Source organism: Carica papaya, chromosome 6, assembly GCF_054855325.1.
Source record: "Carica papaya isolate Zhongbai chromosome 6, ASM5485532v1, whole genome shotgun sequence".
Lineage (NCBI taxonomy): Eukaryota > Viridiplantae > Streptophyta > Magnoliopsida > Brassicales > Caricaceae > Carica > Carica papaya.
Window position 1 is genome coordinate 14,407,060 of NC_142314.1, and position 20,113 is coordinate 14,427,172.

Consider the following 20,113-nt stretch of genomic DNA (forward strand, 5'->3'; position numbering starts at 1 on the left):
TTCGGAAGAGATTCTTCATCCCTCTGTCTTCATTGCTTCAGTCGATAGCGAGGAGAGAGAGAGAGAGACAGTGTTTACTCTGGAGAGCTGGAGGCAGAGGAGAACAGATGATGGTGATTGATTGATGGCAGGTCGAAGATGAGGCAGAGAAGCAACAAGAAGGGACGGTACAGAGGCGTTTGGCTTGGAGGAAAATCGAAAAACAGAGGAGAGACGTGAGTGGTTTCTGATTTCCAGAAGCAAGTCGTGACAAGGGCTAAGGGAGAGACAGGAAGGACCGTTCTTTCTTCTTTCCGGTAAAGGTAAGAGCTGGAGAAGGGAGAGAGAAGAAAACAGGAAAAAAGAGAAGGAAAGTTGAAGAAAAAGAGGAATTGTCCCAATCCTTAAGTATGTTTCTAATTTCTTCGAATTTTTTGTAATTCCAGTATGTTCGTGTAAAATTTGCTTGGAATGCTCTATGATAGTATATCTGGAATATGATGAAGTTATATGCGAATATCAAATTAAGTGTCTCAGTGAATCTATTTTACTGCATGATGTAAGTTCCATACGTGATCACATAACCATTTCTAAAATCACTTTTTTTAAGTGTGTTAATCAATGTTCTCCACTGAATTGCTGGATATGTCGTTTTGGGTTTATATATATCATTTTATATTATTCATTCCATGTTTAGGTCCAATTATGGATGATTGAAAATGATTTACTGTTTAAGTATGGGGATTTATTTTTTAAATGACATTACTATGTGGTTTGCTTGGGATTTGTTTATGCCGGAGTGCATGAGTTTGTGGTTTAATCTTTCTCTTGGTCTTCTTACTGCATTGTGTTTATTATTGGTTAAATTTATGGTTGTCTAATATCGGTTGCCCACTGCTTACATGATTCATTGTTGCTTTTTCGATGTTCCTGCCTTCTTAGGTTTAATGTTTGGTATGCACGCCATTAGATACCTATCCATTGGTTTCCCATTTGACCTACAATGCTCATGTAATGTGTCATTGTTGGAATTAGTTGTTCCTAGTCCCTCTTTATTATTGCCTGCTATTGGAAAAACATTAAAATTAAAATTTTCCATACTGTTTTAATTTTATGATTACAACCAAAAAAACCCCATAAAGGTAATGGTAGTTTATGACAGTCGCTAACAATGTGGATGAAATATGAAGTGCGCTAAGCGCGAAAGGCAAGAGAATTAATTTCATGAATCATATGGTGGAATTTTTATTATATTCTTCTAAATTTTTGTATTTCTTTCTAATTCTCAATCCCATGTGATCTGCAAACATTTTAGTTAAGAAACCTTTTATTTACAAATGAATGTCACCAATTACGTATTATACAATAGTTAGGTAAGATAAATGCACGCAAAATATGTTTAGTCTATTAGTGTACACCATAGGATAAGTGTCTTACACCTTCTTACCTCGTACCACTTTGAAGTTTGAATACCTTTTGACCAGTATATGTCTAAGCATCTGATCCCGCTTCCAATAAGGTTACAAATGACTTCATGTGGAATTTTGTCTGGCGTCATTGGTGGTGCATAACCATAATAAGAATTTATTATTTAAGAAATTTACTGTTTGATTATTCTCCACTTTATTATATTTGTTTTCCTTACCTTTAATATTCTTATTTTATTAGAAATAACGTTCTTAAATGAGTTTTAGTATTTCCTAATATACTTTAGGAAAGTTCTGTAGCACCCCTATAAATGAGATCATAACCTCTCAAAAGGATCATTCAAGTACTTCAAAATACCTTTGAGAATTTCTCATAAGTGATTGTGTGACTCAATCAAAGCTTCAGTATGAGACCTAAGAACCCTAAGTGTGATACCTTTCTCCAATACTTTAGTGGGCAAACTAATCCTAATTTATCCTACATCAATTTCGTACTAGAGTTAAAAGATTCCTACACCCAAGTTTTCCAAACCATATACCCAAACAGTCCCAAATCTATCTGGGAAAAAAATTGCCAAAAAAAAGTTTCAAAAACCTTAAAACAACCACCAGCATCATTCACCAGCCACCTGCCAGAGGTGGTCAACTTTGCCATCACCACCAGCTCCAGAAAGTCCTGATTGACCGACCCCCATAGCCTTGCTGCGGAATTCCACTAGAAACAATCATACTTGCTGTCGCAAGCTCACAAAACTGCTGATTCTCACAAATCCAGACTCCTGCACTGATGCATCCTACATCGGCCTCCAATTTGAGACCAGCAGCTCCATTTGAGCCGCTTTCCAAATGGATGCTGCCATCCGGTGAAGCCAGTGCATAAAGCCCATGTGCAGCTGGCTGCGAGTAGACCTTGTGATATTTTTTCTTCTTTCACTTCTGCAATTGGTTCCCGCCTCAACCAAACTTTTTTAAGCGAAATTATGCTTCAACAATGGTCACTAATGCTAAATTAAATGTTAAATTTTGGACACATAAGGCAATCTACTGATACTAAATTTGAAGCAAATCAAAACACTATCAAAACAATCTTGGAAGAATTGAGACACTTATGCACGACACAAGTAGATCCACCACTTCAAAGTTTGCATGTTGCTCAAGCAGTCATCCTGCTGAAAGACATGTTGAAGATAATGCTGGAGACATCATAAAGAAGGTAAAGGTCGAAGCCTCTAATTTCGATGGACGAAGAGATCTTGATTTTTTTTTTGATTGACTTAACTCAATAGAAAATTACTTCAACTAGTATGACATGTCAGATGCACAAAGAGTGCAATTTGCCAAAATAAAATTCATTGGACTTGAAGAAATATAATGGTTCACTATTGATGAAAATACAACCAGAAAGAACCAACAGTTCAAACGTGGAATGAAATGAAAACTATTTTTCATGAAATTATCTACCTCCCAACTACTTTGACAAACTTCATGAACTTGTACTTTAATTTAAGACAAAATGTCAATAATTCAATACACTTAAAAGTTTGAAGAACTAAAAATTCAAAGTTGGTGGAAGATGATAGTCAAGCAGTTTCTCAATTGATGATGGTGACTTTTTTTTTTGAAATATAAGAGAAATATTATTATGCACAAAGGTACCAAGAAGGTACTGCCCATGTACAAAGTATAGTTATAAGTCAATTAAGTAGTTCATGACGCACTCAAAACCATCCCAATATTTGATGTCATGACCTAATAAAATAGAACTAAAAATATGGATTCATCTATTTTTAATGTTTGTAAAGTTAGTCTCAATGCCCTGAAAAGCTCTTGCATTTCTTTTCTTCCACACAACCCAAAAGACAGTTAGTGGAATAAAGAACAAATGTTTTTTCTTCTTACAATAACCCGCCGAAGCCCACAACTCGTTACTTATATTTTCAGCCATTACCTAGCTTAAACCCAACAATGATGACTTAGCCAATGATGACTATCATGTGGAGGCGTCCCTTGTATCTGAAGCCAGATATATCCTTCTAACACCTAAGGTTGAGGAAGAAGATTGATGTCGTACTACTATATCCCAAACTCTTGTAATTTGTGGACTAAAACAAAAAACTTGTCGTTAACTGGGGTAGTTGCATGAATGTTGTGTTTGCTTCAACCATAGAGCGTCTCAAGCTTCCCACTAAACCACATCCACAACGATACAAGGTATTATGGATTGATGAGACAACAATTTCAATTACTCAACAATGTCTTATCTCTTTCCAATGTGGTAAGTAAAGAAGATGTCATCTTATGTGATATTGTTCCCATGCAAATAACTCATATTATTCTTGGTCTCCATTGGATATATGAATGAATGTACACAAAAATGGTAGGGAAGTCACATATTCCTTTTCTATAGAAACATTATCTTGTAGCCCACGAGAAAATATCAAAAATTTTAAAGCCAAGAAGATTGCAAATTTTATGACAACTGATCAACAACTCCATTTTTTATCAAGAAAGCAGTTTGAAGGAGAAAGCAAAAAAATTAAAAGTTGTTTATGCTATTGAAAATCGAAAATTAAAGGAACAAGTAGCTTGTTCAACATAAACAATATCGCTAGAAGTGACTAGCCTGTCTGACTTTTCTAATATTACTTCACTAGATTTATCAAATGAACTTCTTGCAATTCGTAATTTTCAACATGCTATTGACTTGGTTCCTGGATCTCAACTGCTAAACTTGCCAGTATACTGTATGAATCCAAGTGAATATGTTAAGCTTAAACGACAAGTTGATGAACTCTTTTTAAGGGATTTACACGAGAAAGTTTAAGACCATGTGTTATACCAACATTATTCACACCTAATAAAGATGGGACTTGGAGGATGTGTGTTGATAGTCGCACAATAAATAAGATTACCATCAAGTATAGGTTTTGCATACCTCGTCTCAGTGCCATGCTAGATCTCATGGTAGATTCCACATACTTTTCCAAGATAGATTTGAAGAGCGGATATCACTTAATTTGTGTAAGACCAGGAGATGAATGGAAAACAGTATTCAAAACAAAAGATGAGTTATATGAATGATTTAGTCTTACCATTTGGATTGTCTAATGCCCCAAGTACCTTCATATACTTCGTGAATCAAGTTTTACAAGCTTTTAATGGGAGTTTTCTTATTTTCTGCTATGATGATATCCTTATCTTCAGTAAGTCCAAAGAGGAACACATCTTTTACTTAGAACAAGTTATGAGAGTACTCTATCAAGAAAGATGCTATATTAACCTTAAAAAAATCTGCATTCATGACAACCAATATTGTATTTTTGGGATTTGTTGTCTCTTTTAAAGGAATAAAAGTTTATCCTAAAAAAGATAAAGCTATTCATGAATAGCCAACTCCCAAGATCTTATATGAATTGTGAAACTTTCACGGATTCACATCTTTTACTAGGAGGTTTATTGAAAGCTTTAGCACTATAATAACATCCATTATGAATTGCATGAAGAATGGAAAGTTTACTTGTAGCAAAATAATGTCTAGAGCTTTTGAGTTCGTCCAGAGGAAATTGATAGAATCACTAGTATTACCTCTTCTTGATTTCTCCAAGGTATTTGAAGTGATATCTGATGCATCTTGGTGGTGTCCTTAGTCAAGGACATTCGGACTTTCTTTAGCAAGAAGTTTAATGATGCAAAACAAAGGTATACTACATACAATAAAAAATTTTATACCGTCATCCAAACACTTCGACATTAGCATTATTACCTACTCCTGAAAGAGTTTGTCCTCTACTTTGAACACGAGACTCTTAAATATATCAAATTTTTAGAGAAAATTTAACCACCGTCATGAAAGCTAAGTAACATTCTTGCAAGAGTACACTCTTGTTATCAAATATAGGCAAGGAGTAGAGAATCAAGCAGCAGCTGCATTAAGTCGAATGGCTATAATACTCACCTCCATAGATGTCCAAGTCATGGGATTTGGCTTGGTTAAAACAAGTTATCCATCCTATAAGGTTTTTGGTATAACTTATCAAGACTTAGTTGGTCGGAAGTGTGATTTGAATTTTTATTGGATGATGAATAGTTATTTAAAGGAGCTCGTCTTTGTTGACCAAATACACCTCTCCTATTAGAATTAATCAATTGCATTCAGGAGGTATAATAGGTCATTTTAGAAGAAATTACACAATTGTCATGGTGAAAGATTAGTTTTGCTAGCCAAGAATAAAAGGAGATGTGGCTTGAACGGTTATTAGATATTGTTTAAGTCAAATCTACAAAGGAAAGAAGCAAAATACTGGTCTATACACACACTGCCTGTACCCCATGAGCCATGGACAGATGTAAGCATGGACTTTGTGCTTAGTTTGCCAAAAGCAATTAGAAGTCATGGTTCAATATTTGTGGTGATAGATTGGTTTTCTAAAATGACTCATTTCATACCATGTGTAAGGATCTCTGATGCTTCTCATGCGGTCAAACTGTTCTTTGGAGTAGTTCACTTATGTGGACTACCCTTATTCGTCATTTCCAGTCGTGATACAAAATTTATAAGTTACTTTAGGCATACTTTGTGGAGGATTTTACATACTCAACTCAAGTATTCTACACCTTTCCATCCGCAAACTGAAGTTGACAAGAGCTTGGGAGACCTCCTTCGATATTGTGTGCATTATCATGTTACCAGCTTTGTTCTTCCCATTATTGAATTTGTTACAATAGTTTAGTAATACCAAAGCACAGGAATCAATATCTGTGAATGTGTTATGGACATACAACCAACGAAGCCTACTGATTTGGTTCATTTTCTAGTAAATGCTTGTCCTAGTATTGAGGCAGAAGACTTTGCTACACATATACATGCATACATGCAGAGGTTAGTCAAAAATTTCCTTAAATAATGAAGGATATAAAGCCTTTGCTGATTTAAAAGAAGACTTTCCGACTTCAATGAGGGAAATATGGTTATGGTACGCATTAAAATAGGAAGGTTTCTTAAGGGCATTTACAAGAAACTTCATTCCAAAGACATTGGCCCTTACAAAATGCTCAAGAAGATTAGCTCAAATGCTTATGTTATTGATGACTCTTGGGATATTGGGATACAATTAGGCTATAGCTGTACTGTCAAGAAGGAGATTTGCGCGTGGAAGGACATGATGAGTAGAAAAAAGCAGTTTGGGCTTATCCCTTTGGTAGTTATTTGGGTGCTTTGGAAAGAACGAAATAGGAGAGCCTAGATAGAATTAGAGAGAGAGATGATTCCAAACACTTGGTAGTTTGATAATGAGGCAACAACTGTATTCAATGGAGAATTTAGGAGAACTTATTGACATACTGACTGATATATAAATTCTTTTGTACGTGGATTTGCACCATGTTGGTGCATGTAACTAATACAAATTACACCTTTTGTTTTCTTTTTTAAAAATGCTTATATTATTGATTTGCCAAAAGATATAAATCTAAGTAAGGTCTTCAACATTGAAGATCTTACTTCATATTAAGGAGGTGACCCTATTGTTTCTCATGATAGTGTTCCTATTCGCTTGGCTGACACTCCAAATATCAAGGATGAGGTTGAAGATATTGTTGATTATCAAGGGGTAGCCATAAGGAATGGTAGTTATCACAAGTTTCTAGTAAAATAGAAAGGACGTTTTCGAATTGTTTGCACTTGAATCACAGAAGCTGACCTCAAGAAGCCCAACCCTGTCATGCATGCCACATTATATGATTTCAACTTGATGGAGCCGAGTTTTTCCCCTTGGGGAGAATTGGTGGTTCATAGCCTTAATAGGAATTTATTATTAAAGAAATTTACTGTTTGATTATTTTTCAATTTTTATGATTGTTTTTCTTATCTTTAGCATTCTTTTTTTCTTAGAAATAATATTCCTAAATTAGTTTTGGTATTTCTTAATCCACTTTAGGAAAGTTCTACTTAGCACCCTGTAAATAAAATTGTAACCTCTTAAGAGGATTATTCAAATATTGAATAATATTTTTGAGATTTTCTCATAATTGATTGTGTGGCTTAATCAAAACTCAAGTGTGATACTTAAGAACCCTAGGCATGATACTTGGATTTTGCCCCAATTTATTTGTATGCAAATTAATCCTAATTAATCCTACATCAGTTACTGTTATGTCAATATGCATAAAAAATTGTCCGAAAATACCATTACACATAAAATTTTTTTTAAAAATGTTTTAATTAGAAAAGATAAAAGTGAACCTAATTTACCAGAAAGCCCAATAACTTTGTACAAGATAGAAAATTGAGACTGGGGATCGATACTAAATGGTATTAATTTTATGAAGAGCATATTTTTTATCTGACAAAGCACAAAGTTCTATCAGAAAAATTGACCATTCGAATCTGAATTCCATCTTTCACCTAATTATAAAAGTCTTAATTTTTATTCAACTATATTGAAATTTGATCTATTTAGTGAGATAGCGGAACTTATAGGTTAAGGCGGGACTTATAGGTGAAGGCATAGCTATCCAAATTCCAGTTACATTCGGCAGCCACCTTAGCTAACCTCCGCCCCTAATATCGAGTCTGTTCACAGGTTTGAGTGTGCCTGGAGCCATTTGCCCCATGTAAAGGGTTTAAAAGTTGAAACAAAAAAATCCAATTACGTTTTCTGTTGCAAGTTTCTCTCATTTACAGCATATTTCTAATATGTATTTTATATGTATAATCACAGTAAACAGGCTTTGGTGTTACCTTAATGAGCTGTGTTTGCAATCAGTTCGTAAATGACAACAACAAAGGTTGCTACTGATTTCAAGTGTAAAATAAGTAGGCAGGACAGATGTTTGTGGGAATGCTTGAACCAAATCTTAAGTCATGGCTCACCATTATCATGGATTATTCTGGGGGGGGCAGGCACAGGGAAGTTCTGTGCCAATTTGTTCAGAACATCCAATTTTCATTCGCTTGTAGGCATCACCACCAAGTTTTTGCCTGTGTTCTCAAATCTTGTGCTGCTCTCTCTTCTTCCAAACTTGGGAGGGCTCTACACAGTGCTCTTGTAAAAATAGGACATCTCTCCTGCCACCTTATGTCAAAATCACTACTTAATATGTATGCTAAATGCGGGGATGTTGATGATTGCCGGATGCTATTTGCTCAAATGGGTAGCAATGATCCTGTTGTCTGGAACATTCTATTATCTGGGTTTGCTGGTTCTGAATTAAATTATGTAGAGATGATGAGATTGTTCAGGGCGATGCACGCGTCTCATGAAACCAAGCCCAATGCTGTCACCTTTGCTATTATTCTTCCTGGCTGTGCTCAATTTGGGAATTCCAATCTAGGGAAGAGTATGCATACTTATCTGGTTAAATCTGGATTGGAAACTCATACACTTGTTGGGAATGCTTTGGTGTCTATGTATGCAAAATGTCGGCTGGTTAAGGATGATGCATATGCTGCATTTAGCAGCATTGCTGATAAAGATGTTGTTTCTTGGAATGCAATCATTGCTGGTTTTTCTGAGAATAAGTTGATGTATGATGCGTTTAGGCAGTTTAGATGGATGCTAAAGGGGCCTGTACGACCCAATTACGCAACAATTGCAAATATCCTGCCTGTTTGTGCTTCTTTAGATAGGAGCAGTGCCTATTGTTTCGGGAGAGAGATCCACTGTTATATCTGGAGGAGGATTGAGTTAGGAGCAGATGTTTTTGTTGGCAATGCTCTGGTGAGCTTTTACTTGCGAGTTGGACGGATGGAAGAAGCTGCATTATTGTTTCAAAAGATGAATTCAAGAGATCTAATTTCGTGGAATGCTATTATTTCTGGGTATGCATCAAATAATGAGTGGTTGAAAGCCTTGCATTTGTTTCATGAATTAATTTCTGCAGAGAAGTTTGGACCTGATTCGGTAACTTTTGTTTGCATTCTTCCTGTCTGTGCACAGTTAAAAGCCTTGCATTTTGGCAAGCAGATCCACAGCTATATTATCCGCCGTCCTTCGTTATGTGAGGATACAACAGTTGGGAATGCTCTTGTTAACTTTTATGCAAAATGTGGCGAGATAGAGGCGGCTTACTGGACATTTTTAGTGATTTTTGGGAAGGATTTGATATCATGGAATTCTGTGCTTGATGCCTTTGCAGAAGGTCAATATTACGATAAGTTTCTGGACACCCTACACTGGATGCTTAAGGAAGCCATCATTCCTGACTCCATAACTATCCTAACTATAATTCATTTCTGTGTCAATACTCTAAGGGAAGAGAAAGTTAGGGAAACTCATTGCTATTCAATTAGGACCAGTCTCTTACTGAATGATACAGAACCAACTGTTGGAAATGCATTACTTGATGCTTATGCAAAATGTGGTAATATGGATTACGCATTCAAAATTTTCCTAAGTTTATCAGAGAAGAGGAATTTAGTTACATTCAATTCAATGATTTCAGGATATGTAAGTTGTGGACATCATTGTGATGCTCAGTTGATATTTAACAAGATGTCTGAAACTGACCTCACTACTTGGAATTTGATGATTCGAGTTTATGCTGAAAATTGTTGTCTTGAGGAAGCACTTGGTCTTTTTCACAAGTTACAAGCTCAAGGAATGAAGCCTGATGAAGTAACTATCATGAGTCTACTTCCTGTATGTGCTCAAACGGCCTCAGTACACCTATTACGACAATGTCATTCATATGTTACCAGATGCGGCTATGATGATGTCCACTTGAAGGGTGCTCTGTTGGATGTATATGCGAAATGTGGCAAATTAGGCAGTGCCCTTGAGCTTTTTAAGTTACACACCCATAAAGATCTGGTTGTGTTCACTGCCATGATTGGTGCTTATGCCATCCATGGTATGGGAAATGAAGCTCTCATGGTTTTCTCACAAATGCTGGAATTGGGTGTGAAGCCCGATCATGTGATTATTACTGCTATACTCTCTGCTTGCAGCCATACTGGGCTAATAGATGAAGGCTTGAAGATTTTCTATTCTATTGAGAAGGTTCACAGGATGAAACCTACCATGGAACAGTATTCGTGTGTGGTGGATCTCCTTGCTCGAGGAGGTCGAATTCATGAAGCATATTCTTTAGTAAATGGAATGCCCACAGAAGCTAATGCAAATGTTTGGGGCACATTACTAGGTGCCTGTAGAATCCATCATGAAGTAGATTTGGGCCGTGTTGTGGCTGATCATCTTTTTGAGGTTGAAGCTAATAATATTGGGAACTATGTCGTAATGTCTAACCTATATGCAGCAGACTCTAGGTGGGATCGTGTAGTTGAAATGAGAAAACTAATGAGAACGAGAGATCTGAAAAAGCCAGCAGGATGCAGCTGGATTGAAGTGCAGAGGAGAAAGAATTTTTTTATTGCTGGAGACTCTTCTCACCCTCAAAGGGACAATATTTACAGTGCCTTAAGTATCTTAGACCAACAACTCAAAGAGCCGTTGCTGTTTGAGTAGATCAACATTGATATTTCTTGTTTATGGAGCGTCACTAATGGAAATGTCAATTGATGAATTGCGAAGGATCTCCAATCCTATTGCACGAAAGCTTGGAAAGCAGAATTGTTCTGTTGGTTTCAGCCTTTAGGTGCCATTGTCAAAGTATACTTGGGGCAACTCAATCCATTTGCAGTTTGGGGAGTTTAGATCCAAACTAAATCTAACATTCTTCAGCTCTCAATCAAACTTATTAAGCCCAATGGCTGTTACTTTACTCGGCCATAACTGTACTTGTATGAGTATTTGGTCCTTATGAAGACTGGTTTTGACAAGAGTTCTTTCCTTTTGTTGGTGACTTTCCAAGTCAGATATGCTTTTCAAGCTTCAAGGACCTGGTAAAAGCCACGATTACTTTTGGTGCCTTTTTTTTTTTTTGTCTTGAAGTTGTTTTAGCTTGTTAGCTGCCGTCAGTCCATTTCTTTGAGGAAGAGATAGACAATGCCTGGTATTATGTAAAAATCACGTGGCATGACTTCAACTCTGTGTTGGCATCTAAGTAAAAGTTATTTTGATTATTCATCACTCAGAAGTTTCAATATTTCTATATTGGTTAGCAAAAAAGAATTTCTATTATTATTCAGGTAATTTATCTCAGTGGATTATTGAAACAAAAGATGCCTGAACTATTAGTTGGAGAACTCAGTATACCATTGTATTGAAAAGTGAACTTGTATTATTTTTCAGGTGATTCTGATTTTCAATGGAGATTATTGGATATAAGGATGCTAGTTGGAGAACCCAATTATAATAGTTTAAGTTATCCGGTACGTATGCTTCTACTTCTCCTTAATAGTTTCTGCCATATTATATTTGCATTGCCATTTCCTGGTCCTTCTATCTCAATTGACATTACTCTTACTTTTGTTTCCTGAACTGAATTGCATGGTGTCTAGCATCCATGGTCTAGGACGGTTAGTATTCTACTGGTCCTGCTATAAAACACTATGTCAGGACCCAGGTGACACATAAGGCTGAGGTGTCATTAGAGAAGATGTGGGGTTATTATTTCTTTTATTTTTGTTTTCTCAGTTCCTAGTAATTTCAGCAGAAGGAAATAAATAGGGCACAGTGGAAAGTGATTAGGCAAGGAAATTTAATTGAAATTACACTGTCCACAACAATTTCTCCTTTCTCTTCTTAATCAATCTTCTCCCTGTTTCTGCTCTCATCTTCTCCTAAATTTTTACTGTTTCTGCTACAACTCTTCTTCTTCCTTAATTTCTTAACAAGTCGGGCCGGGCACCTGACAAAGTGGTATCTGAGCAGCGGATTCCCAGTGACGCCAGCCGCTGCTATTGGGATGAACAGGAAAAAATGAAAGGCAACGACAATCAACCAACCATGCATCGGTGAGTCAATCTGAGTCGTCCAAGATCATATTGGACATGCGTGAAACACAAAGGCATATACGCTGATGATTTGAACAGATTGTGGAACTTCTGAGAGGTAAAGCATGGCTGTTCCAAGCATGCACACAGAGAGAAGCTTCACAAGAAAACACAGAGCGACTGTATCGAACTTCTCTGTTTGTAAATTTCCAAAAATGGACAGAGCTCAGATTAGAGCAGGAGATTGCTGTACGAGAAGGTGAACATCTGTCGGACCACAAGATCAAGGATATGAAGACCAAGCCACGAGCAAGCTCTTGTTTTTTTCCCTTCATTGGCATCAATTTTGCTGGTTGTGAGTTTCTGTTGGTGTGAATATAAACTCAACAAAGCATGGAAATATTGTGTGGCAACACTTCCTCTCTTACCTCTTAGAAGAGTCATCCATCATCTTCAACTTTTCCACCCGATTTTATCACTGAAATTGTCTCTTCTGTTGATGATGAGATAATAATGAAGAATATAAAATCTGTGATGGTTGAGAAGCTGGACGAATTTGTAGAGGAGCCAAAGCAATTAAAGAATTTTTGAAATAAAGTTGGATTAATGGATGAGCATATGGTGCTTGTTAAAATGCCTCAACCACAAGAACAGTCCAGGTATGTGTCAATTGATGAAATTAATTGTCAGCATCAAACAGTCCCAAGCAATGTGTAGCTGCAGGACCTCATGAGATTGTTTAAAAAAAAGAAGTCAATTTGTTTTTTTCAAAAAAAGGGGTTGAAGTTTTAACTAGAATCCAAACTGTAGTTGTATATGGTGATTGTCCTTCTGAAATTCAGCTGGGGGTGAGCTTCAACAACAATAAGAGTTGGATGAAGGATGTTTGGTTATATTTTAAGTATCATATTTACAAATCAGTATTGTTCTAAACTGGCAAGAGGGTCTAAAGAAAATGGGCAGATCAAGATATTGATGGATTGCTCAGAATTCTCTTCATGGCTCTTAGCTTCAGGTTAATATGAATCCTTGAGGACAAGTATTATCTTCGTGGAGGGAGTAATGTCAGGACCCAGGTGACATACAAGGCTGGGTTGTCATTAGAGAAGATAACGGGTTGTTATTTCTTTTATTTTTGTCTTTCTAGTTCCTACTAATCTGAGCCGAAGGAAATAAATAAGGGCAGAGTGGAAAGTGATTAGGCAGGGAAACTTAATTGAAGTGACCTCTCTCTCTACCACAGTTTCTCCTTTCTCGTGTTAACCTTTTCTCCCTATATCCGCTCTCATCTTTTTCTAAAATCGTTACTGTTTCTGCTTCAACTCTTCTTCTTCCTTAATTTCTTCACGTCAAGCGAGGTCCCTGACATACTAGTGAAGGAATTACGATTTTGGTCCACTTTTAACCTATTCATTTGTGTTTCCTCCCTGAAATTGAAAGTTGTGAATGTGGTAACTTTAACTCCCCTCCCATCTTACACATTCGTAAACGTATGATCAAGTGATTATCCAAAACAATAAAAAAAGAATCTCAATGAAAATATGTCCATAAGTTCTACTGCTGTTTTTACTGCATTTTTGTTTTATGTTGAGATTCATAACTTCATTGGTTTTGTACGTCTTACATCCTTCATTTTCCTCCCAAAAGCAATGATAATGATTATGATGAATTCACCAACTTTTAAGCATGGGAGAAAAGTAGAAAGTCAGAACAAGGTGAAGGATCTTCTGTAGAAAATTAGTCACACAATTACATAATATTTAATAAATGATCTATGCTCTGTGCATGATATTTTCCCTCTTTTGCAACTATAGAGTTACATAGCAAAACTACAAACATCAAGGATGGCGTGCCATTTGCTAAGTTTTACATGAGGGAAAGCTGCATAACAGGTACCATTCTCTATGCTCACGTGCCCATGAAATGCCCTTATCTCTTAGAAATCTATTTTAATTTCAGGGGAGGATTTCTGCATTAATTTTCTGTTGTTTCTTCAGAAATGTAAGTTTGCATGCCCAGGAGATCAATTATCTTTTATTAAGACAATACTGTCAGAAAAAAAAACATAGGAAGGTTTTAAAGGATATAGAAGCTAATTTTGAAAGATATAGAGATTCTTGGTTCCAGACCCTGATTTTTTTTTATTAGGATCAATTACATTTTTCGAGGAGGATTTAGAGGATCTAAATTAACATTTTGTTGGATGTATACCTTTTTTGTATATGGGTTGCATCATCTTGGTGCTTTGTGAATACCCATGTTTTATTCTAAAAAAATTAAGACAATACTGTCAGAATGTAATGAAATGGTGAATGAAAGATTTATTAGATCCTAGAGAAGGCAAAAAAGAGTTGTTTTGTAAATCAAATGGATTTTCCAAAAAAGTTATATTAGTTTATGTCCATGCAAATTTGATGATAAATGGTTGAAAGTTGAAGATTTCAAGGTAGGGTAAAGGTTGAGTAGGAGGCAACTAATTCAGGAGGGAAGGCAAGCTTCAGAGTAGTGTGGAGGTTAAAATTTATTAAATTGGAAATCAAGAAATGGTGTAGGGAGGAGGGAATCAAACATGAAATAGAAACGAAGCCAGTGCTTGAGGAAATTGAGGAGATTGATAGAAGAGGAGGCGGGGCCTCGACTACGGTAGATATTGCTTGGAGGGAATCCTTTAAGATTAAGGCAGCCACCAGACATCAGATGGAGAAGATATCTTGGAGACAGAAGTCAGGAGCTTGTTGGATTGAGGAAGGGGATCACAATACTAGGTTATTTCGTTGTTTGGCAATCATCATAGGAAAAACAATAATTTGGTGTCCTTGGTGATCGCTAGCAGTGCGGTGGAAGGCGATGAGCAGTTAAGGAAGGAAACTAGAGATTATCTTTGCAGGCTCTATAAGGAAGAGGTTGACTGGAGATGAGAATTGGATGACATCAACTTTAGGGTCCTGGATGAATCTAGCAGTCTGTAATTAGAAAGAGGCTTTTTTAAGGAGAAGATTCTTGAGGATCTAAAGGCATGCAAAAGAGACAAGACACCAGGTCTGGATAGTTTTAATATGGGTTTCCTGTAGGAATTTTGGCAGTTGATGAAGAGGGTGTCATAGAGCTATTTCAGGAGTTATATGAAGTTGAGTCTTTTGTTAAAGTCTCTTAATTCTTCCTTTTTAGTGTTTATTGCTAACATTGGAGGAGCATGCAATATTAAGGACTTTAGGCCCATAAGCCTTGTTGAGCGTATTTACTAGTTGATAGCCAATGCCCTAGCAAGGAGAATGGCTAAGATCATAGACAAGTTGATTGAAGACTGTCAGCATGCTTTTGTTGGTGGGAGCAAATACTTGATGCTGAGTTAATTGACAATGAAGTTGTAGACAAGTTGGTGAATAGTAAAATGGAAGGGAAACTGTGCAATCTTGATATGAAGAAGGCGTATGATCGTGTGAATTAGAGTTTCATGTACTATATACTAATGAGGATGAGCTTTGCGGAGAAATGATGGGGTTGGGTTTAGTTGTGTTACTTATAGCATCTTTTGGTTATTATTAATGGAGGCCCATCTCTTTCTTCTAGGCTTCTAGAGGGTTCATGTGGGGGGACCCACTATCCCCTTTGCTCTTCATCGTGGTCATTGAAGTTTTAAATAAAATGTTGATAAAAAACAGCAAATGAAATTTGTTCAGAGGCATAAAAGTGAGTGTGAGGAATAATGTTGAGGAGGTGACTCAGTTGTTCTTTGCTGATGACTCTTAGCTTTTTTGTGAGCCAGATAAGGGAGTCATGCTTAATCTCAAATGTGTTCTGATAGGTTTCATAGCGGTCTCAGGACTCAATGTCAACTGTGCTAAATTAGAGATGGTGAGATTGGGAAGTAAGAGAGATTCAGATGGTTTGGCAAGAGTTCTGAACGGTTAGTTTACCTATTAGGCTTGCCTCTGGGCGCAAATTATAATTGAGACTCGATGGTAAATAAGTTTGAACAAAGACTTGCAGGGTGGAAGCGGAGCCTTTTTCAAAAGGAGGAAGACTCACACTTATTAAAAAGTATTTTGGACAAGTTACTTATGTACTATATGTCCATTTTGACAATTCCGGTGAGTGTAGCCAATAAGTTAGAAGCTATCCAAAGCAAATTCCTTTGGAGAGATGTAGAAGATAGAAAAAATATCATCTGGTAGCACGGAATGAGTTCAAGAAACCACTAACTCTTGGTGGTTTGGGTTTACGATCTTTGATGGAAATGAATGAGACATTGCAAGGTAAGTGATTACGGAGATTTATGAAAGAGGAGGCAGTGTAATGGAGAAGGATCATTGCAGTGAAATTCTGTACTGAAGTGAGAAGATGGTTCACCAGAATGACATCAAGATCTCATGATCAAAGTTTGTGGAAAAAGATAGGGGTAAGATGAGAAGAGTTCTAGACATGCACTGATGGAAGGTTGGTATGTGGCACAGAGTTAGATTTTGGGAAGAACAGTGGATGGAAGGAGACACTCTTAGGGATCAATATCCTCGGATTTTAACCATAATGCAGCAGAAAGATGTTAAAGATATGTGACTCTTTCATAGAAGCGGGGGGGGGGGGGGGGGCGCACAGGAGGAGTGGCAAGTTTTGGTTTCGAAAAATTTGAATGATTGAGAAATAGATGAATATGGAAAATAGGGATGCAAAGATATTTGACTTTGTTTCGTTGGATGGTAACAATGATAATCCTTGGTGAAGCCTCACTAAGAATGGGTCTTTCACGGTCAAGTTTTTCTACAAGCAGTTGTTCAAGTATGATGGTAATGATGTTGGACCTCCAGACAAAAAAAAAATTGGAAGGTAAGAGTTCCTCCTCATGTATCGTCTTTTGTCTTAGAGATTAGCAGGGAATGTATCTTAACAATTGACAAACTAAGGAGAAGGGGCAAGATTTTGGTGAATTCTTGTTACTTTTGCAAGAGGGTAAAGGAGAACTGTAACCATGTATTGCTGTGGTGTTAGGAGGTGTGCACATTGTGGACTCTGGTTTATGTGCTGTTAGACATCAGTTGGGTGATGACAGGATCGGTGAGAGATGAGACCCAGGCATGGAGGGGTGTCAGGGGAAGGAGTAAACAAGCAGACTTAGTGCTACTCATAATCTTTTCGGCAGTATAGAAGAAAAGGAACAAAAGAGCTTTTGATTGGGTGGATGAGGTGAATGAGTTTGATTTTTTTTTTTTTTTATTAAAGAGCATATGGTTCTAAACCCTTAGTTTTTTTATTATTAGAGCATTCTCCATAGTAGATGAAGGATTTAGGAGACTGAATTGATAAGTTGATAGATATATAAATTTTTTTGTACATAGGTTAGCATTCCCTTGGCGTTCATTATTTTTTTTAAAAAAATTTAAAATTCAATTTTGTGTAAAATGAGTGAAAATAAGTATGAATGAGATAAAAATTCAAAATTAGTTTTCTAATAGTAAATTGTTTTTATTTCCAACCCAGTTGGGTGTTTTTGTTACTTGTCATTCGATAAGCGAAAATATAAATACATTATTGTAATTGAAGATGTGAGTGGATTTGATTTAATTGCTTATCGAATATTTAAATTATAATTAAATTTTATATATTAAATAATTAATATATGAAAATTGAAGTAAAATAGAATAGATTTGAATGAAATGCAATGTTAGTATATTGCATGTTGTCAGGTGAAGGTTTCATTGTTACAGGCAAGCAAAAAATGTGAGAAAAGAAAGCTACATGTTCAGAATCATGGTTTATCACTTACTTTTGGAGATGTCAGAGGAAACAATGTGAGTAATTGTGGTTCAGTGTATCCTGGTCTAGTTCGTGGTGATGGGTGCAAATAAAATCGCCTCTCTTTAATGGCTCTCTCTTCTTCTTCACTGTTCAGTTCACTTACTGCTGATTCTTTGATTTCCTCTTCGAATATAGACAACTTTGAGAAAATTGTAGATGGGGTGCCTACCGGACTTGTTAGAAATCCAGTATTCCCAGGTTTTGATGGGGATGTACCGGGTCTAAAGCTTATGGAAGGTTTAACAATCTCAAGCTTGGGCCTCATCAACTGTCTTCTTTCATGGAGCTTAGAAGTTGGTTTCTTGGGAAGTGCAATCTTCATAGCTGCTCCTTCTTGTAATAAGCTACTCTCTGATGGACCTGTTAAACGCTGCACTACTTCTCTGAAAGTGTCAGTGTCTGTTTGCACAAATGTTGTCAAGGGTCTACAACTTGTTGCACCTTGGGTTGCAGACTTCTCCATAGATCTTCGCTCATTCGCAGGCTTTTGATGCACTCACCCTGCAACAGACAAGAGGTATTTTGTGTTTAGAAAACTTGTAACTTATTGTCATTCTTGGTTGTGTTGGATCATTGAAAACTTGCTATTGCTTAAAATTTGAATTATGCTTTGCATAAGTCTGGTAATTACTTTATTTTAAAAAAAAGAGAGTGGCAATTACTTGCTGATTGACTTATTCTTAATGCTGGTGATGATGTCATGCAAGATGCACACCATGGATGATGAAAATGTTGTGTGAAACTCCCAAATGCTTAAATTGATAAGAAAAGCCAACTTCAATTTTTGGAAAACGAACTTAAGTAGAATAACCAAATATTTAGTAAGTTTTTACTATTTAATTTTGATATCTAAAATAAAAGAGTACCTTTTTTGTAACATCACCGTGGTAACTAACATACATGTCAATGGGTACATACAGGTTGGCTCCTTGCTAATTTTGAGAAAAATGCCAACTGGATTCTCTCTTCACCAATCTGGACTCAGTAATTTTGGCATGTTCATATAGAGCTGATATCCAATTCAAGTTGTAAAACTGAATAAACTGTATTGAGTTATGAAAGAAGTGCCGAAAATTGTTTGTAGATAGAATCGAATTGCAAATGAATCTTATAAAGAAACGTCAAAACTTTGAAACTCTATGAGCCAATGGATCTTATCAAGAAAAAAAAAAAAAAACCGAAAAGAGTTGCAAGCGAAAAGCAAATATATCTGCTGACAGGAATGAAATAATGAGTTGCATTGGATTAGAATTTTCTTGGCTACAAAAAAATGACAATGAGATTATATTTCCTAAATTTTGAGTTGTGAGAATGTTTTGAGTGGCCAAATACAGGAACTGGGTATGGAGAATCAAATTCATACAAAGTGAAAACTGAAAGAAATTAAAGAAGAAGATTAGACATACCTGGAGAGAGATTGAGTGGTAATTAAAAGGTTGAAGAAGAAGAGAGGGAGAAGGAATTAATAGAGAGAGAAGAAAGAAGAGTTGGGTGTGTAATAATAATAACACAACTAAAATGAAGCTGAAGGTTGTCTGGACCAGTTAGGACAAAACAAAGCTAACCTCATAAACAAGGCATTTGCAGCCCGTTAGTTTTGGCCACATATATACAAACACACACACACATATATATATCCATATCATTTCAATGTGTGTATATATATATATATATATATGTATGTATGTCCTTTTTGCTAGCTAACTATATTTTCACACAAGACCGTTATTTTTTTTATTCTTTAATTTATGGTTTCTAACAACACAACCCCTCTTACTTGTCTGTACCTTATTGACCGTTGAATGCAAACAACATTTGTTACAAAATAAGATAACAAAAATGGCACCTACGTGTATATAATAATATTACGTGGAAGTTCAATTCAATTCCCAAATTTTTCTGGTTTTCGGTACTAACTTATTATCTTTTTGTTTACATCCTATTTTTATGTATTGAATATTTTGTTCATTTTTAAAAACTAAGCTTAACATACTAGGAAATTAGTTGCTGCGTATATTAATTGTCTTAATTTTTAAACTAACACGCATGCTTTTATTTTGTGTATAAATATTATATGAAA

At 36.1% G+C, this 20,113-nt stretch overlaps 2 protein-coding genes across 17 annotated transcripts; one reads left to right on the top strand and one right to left on the bottom strand.

Annotated features, from left to right (window-relative positions):
* On the top strand, nucleotides 1–19,123 carry SLG1 (Tetratricopeptide repeat (TPR)-like superfamily protein). 16 transcript variants are annotated; one of them, XM_088206599.1, is made up of 7 exons: nucleotides 1–387; nucleotides 8,126–11,247; nucleotides 11,597–11,676; nucleotides 12,179–12,899; nucleotides 13,888–13,955; nucleotides 14,055–14,132; nucleotides 17,922–18,710. In XM_088206599.1, the coding sequence occupies exon 2, from the start codon at nucleotides 8,234–8,236 to the stop codon at nucleotides 10,868–10,870; it is 2,637 nt and encodes an 878-aa protein (XP_088062725.1). In that variant the 5' UTR covers nucleotides 1–387; nucleotides 8,126–8,233; the 3' UTR covers nucleotides 10,871–11,247; nucleotides 11,597–11,676; nucleotides 12,179–12,899; nucleotides 13,888–13,955; nucleotides 14,055–14,132; nucleotides 17,922–18,710. The 16 variants fall into 16 exon arrangements, with proteins under 16 accessions (XP_088062725.1, XP_088062719.1, XP_088062715.1 ...); XM_088206593.1 differs by having other exon boundaries at nucleotides 17,943–18,710; XM_088206589.1 differs by lacking the exons at nucleotides 12,179–12,899; nucleotides 13,888–13,955 and adding an exon at nucleotides 18,954–19,123 and having other exon boundaries at nucleotides 17,943–18,550.
* Nucleotides 17,888–18,496, bottom strand: LOC110808637 (VQ motif-containing protein). The gene has a single exon (XM_022034182.2). The coding sequence runs from the start codon at nucleotides 18,494–18,496 to the stop codon at nucleotides 17,984–17,986; it is 513 nt and encodes a 170-aa protein (XP_021889874.1). The 3' UTR covers nucleotides 17,888–17,983.
* Nucleotides 19,124–20,113: the final 990 nt, after the last annotated feature.

Bases quoted from the DNA above. Each gene is read 5' to 3' on its own strand.
- LOC110808637 (XM_022034182.2), bottom strand. From the start codon at position 18,496: ATGGAGAAGTCTGCAACCCAAGGTGCAACAAGTTGTAGACCCTTGACA.
- SLG1 (XM_088206589.1), top strand. From the start codon at position 8,234: ATGTTTGTGGGAATGCTTGAACCAAATCTTAAGTCATGGCTCACCATT.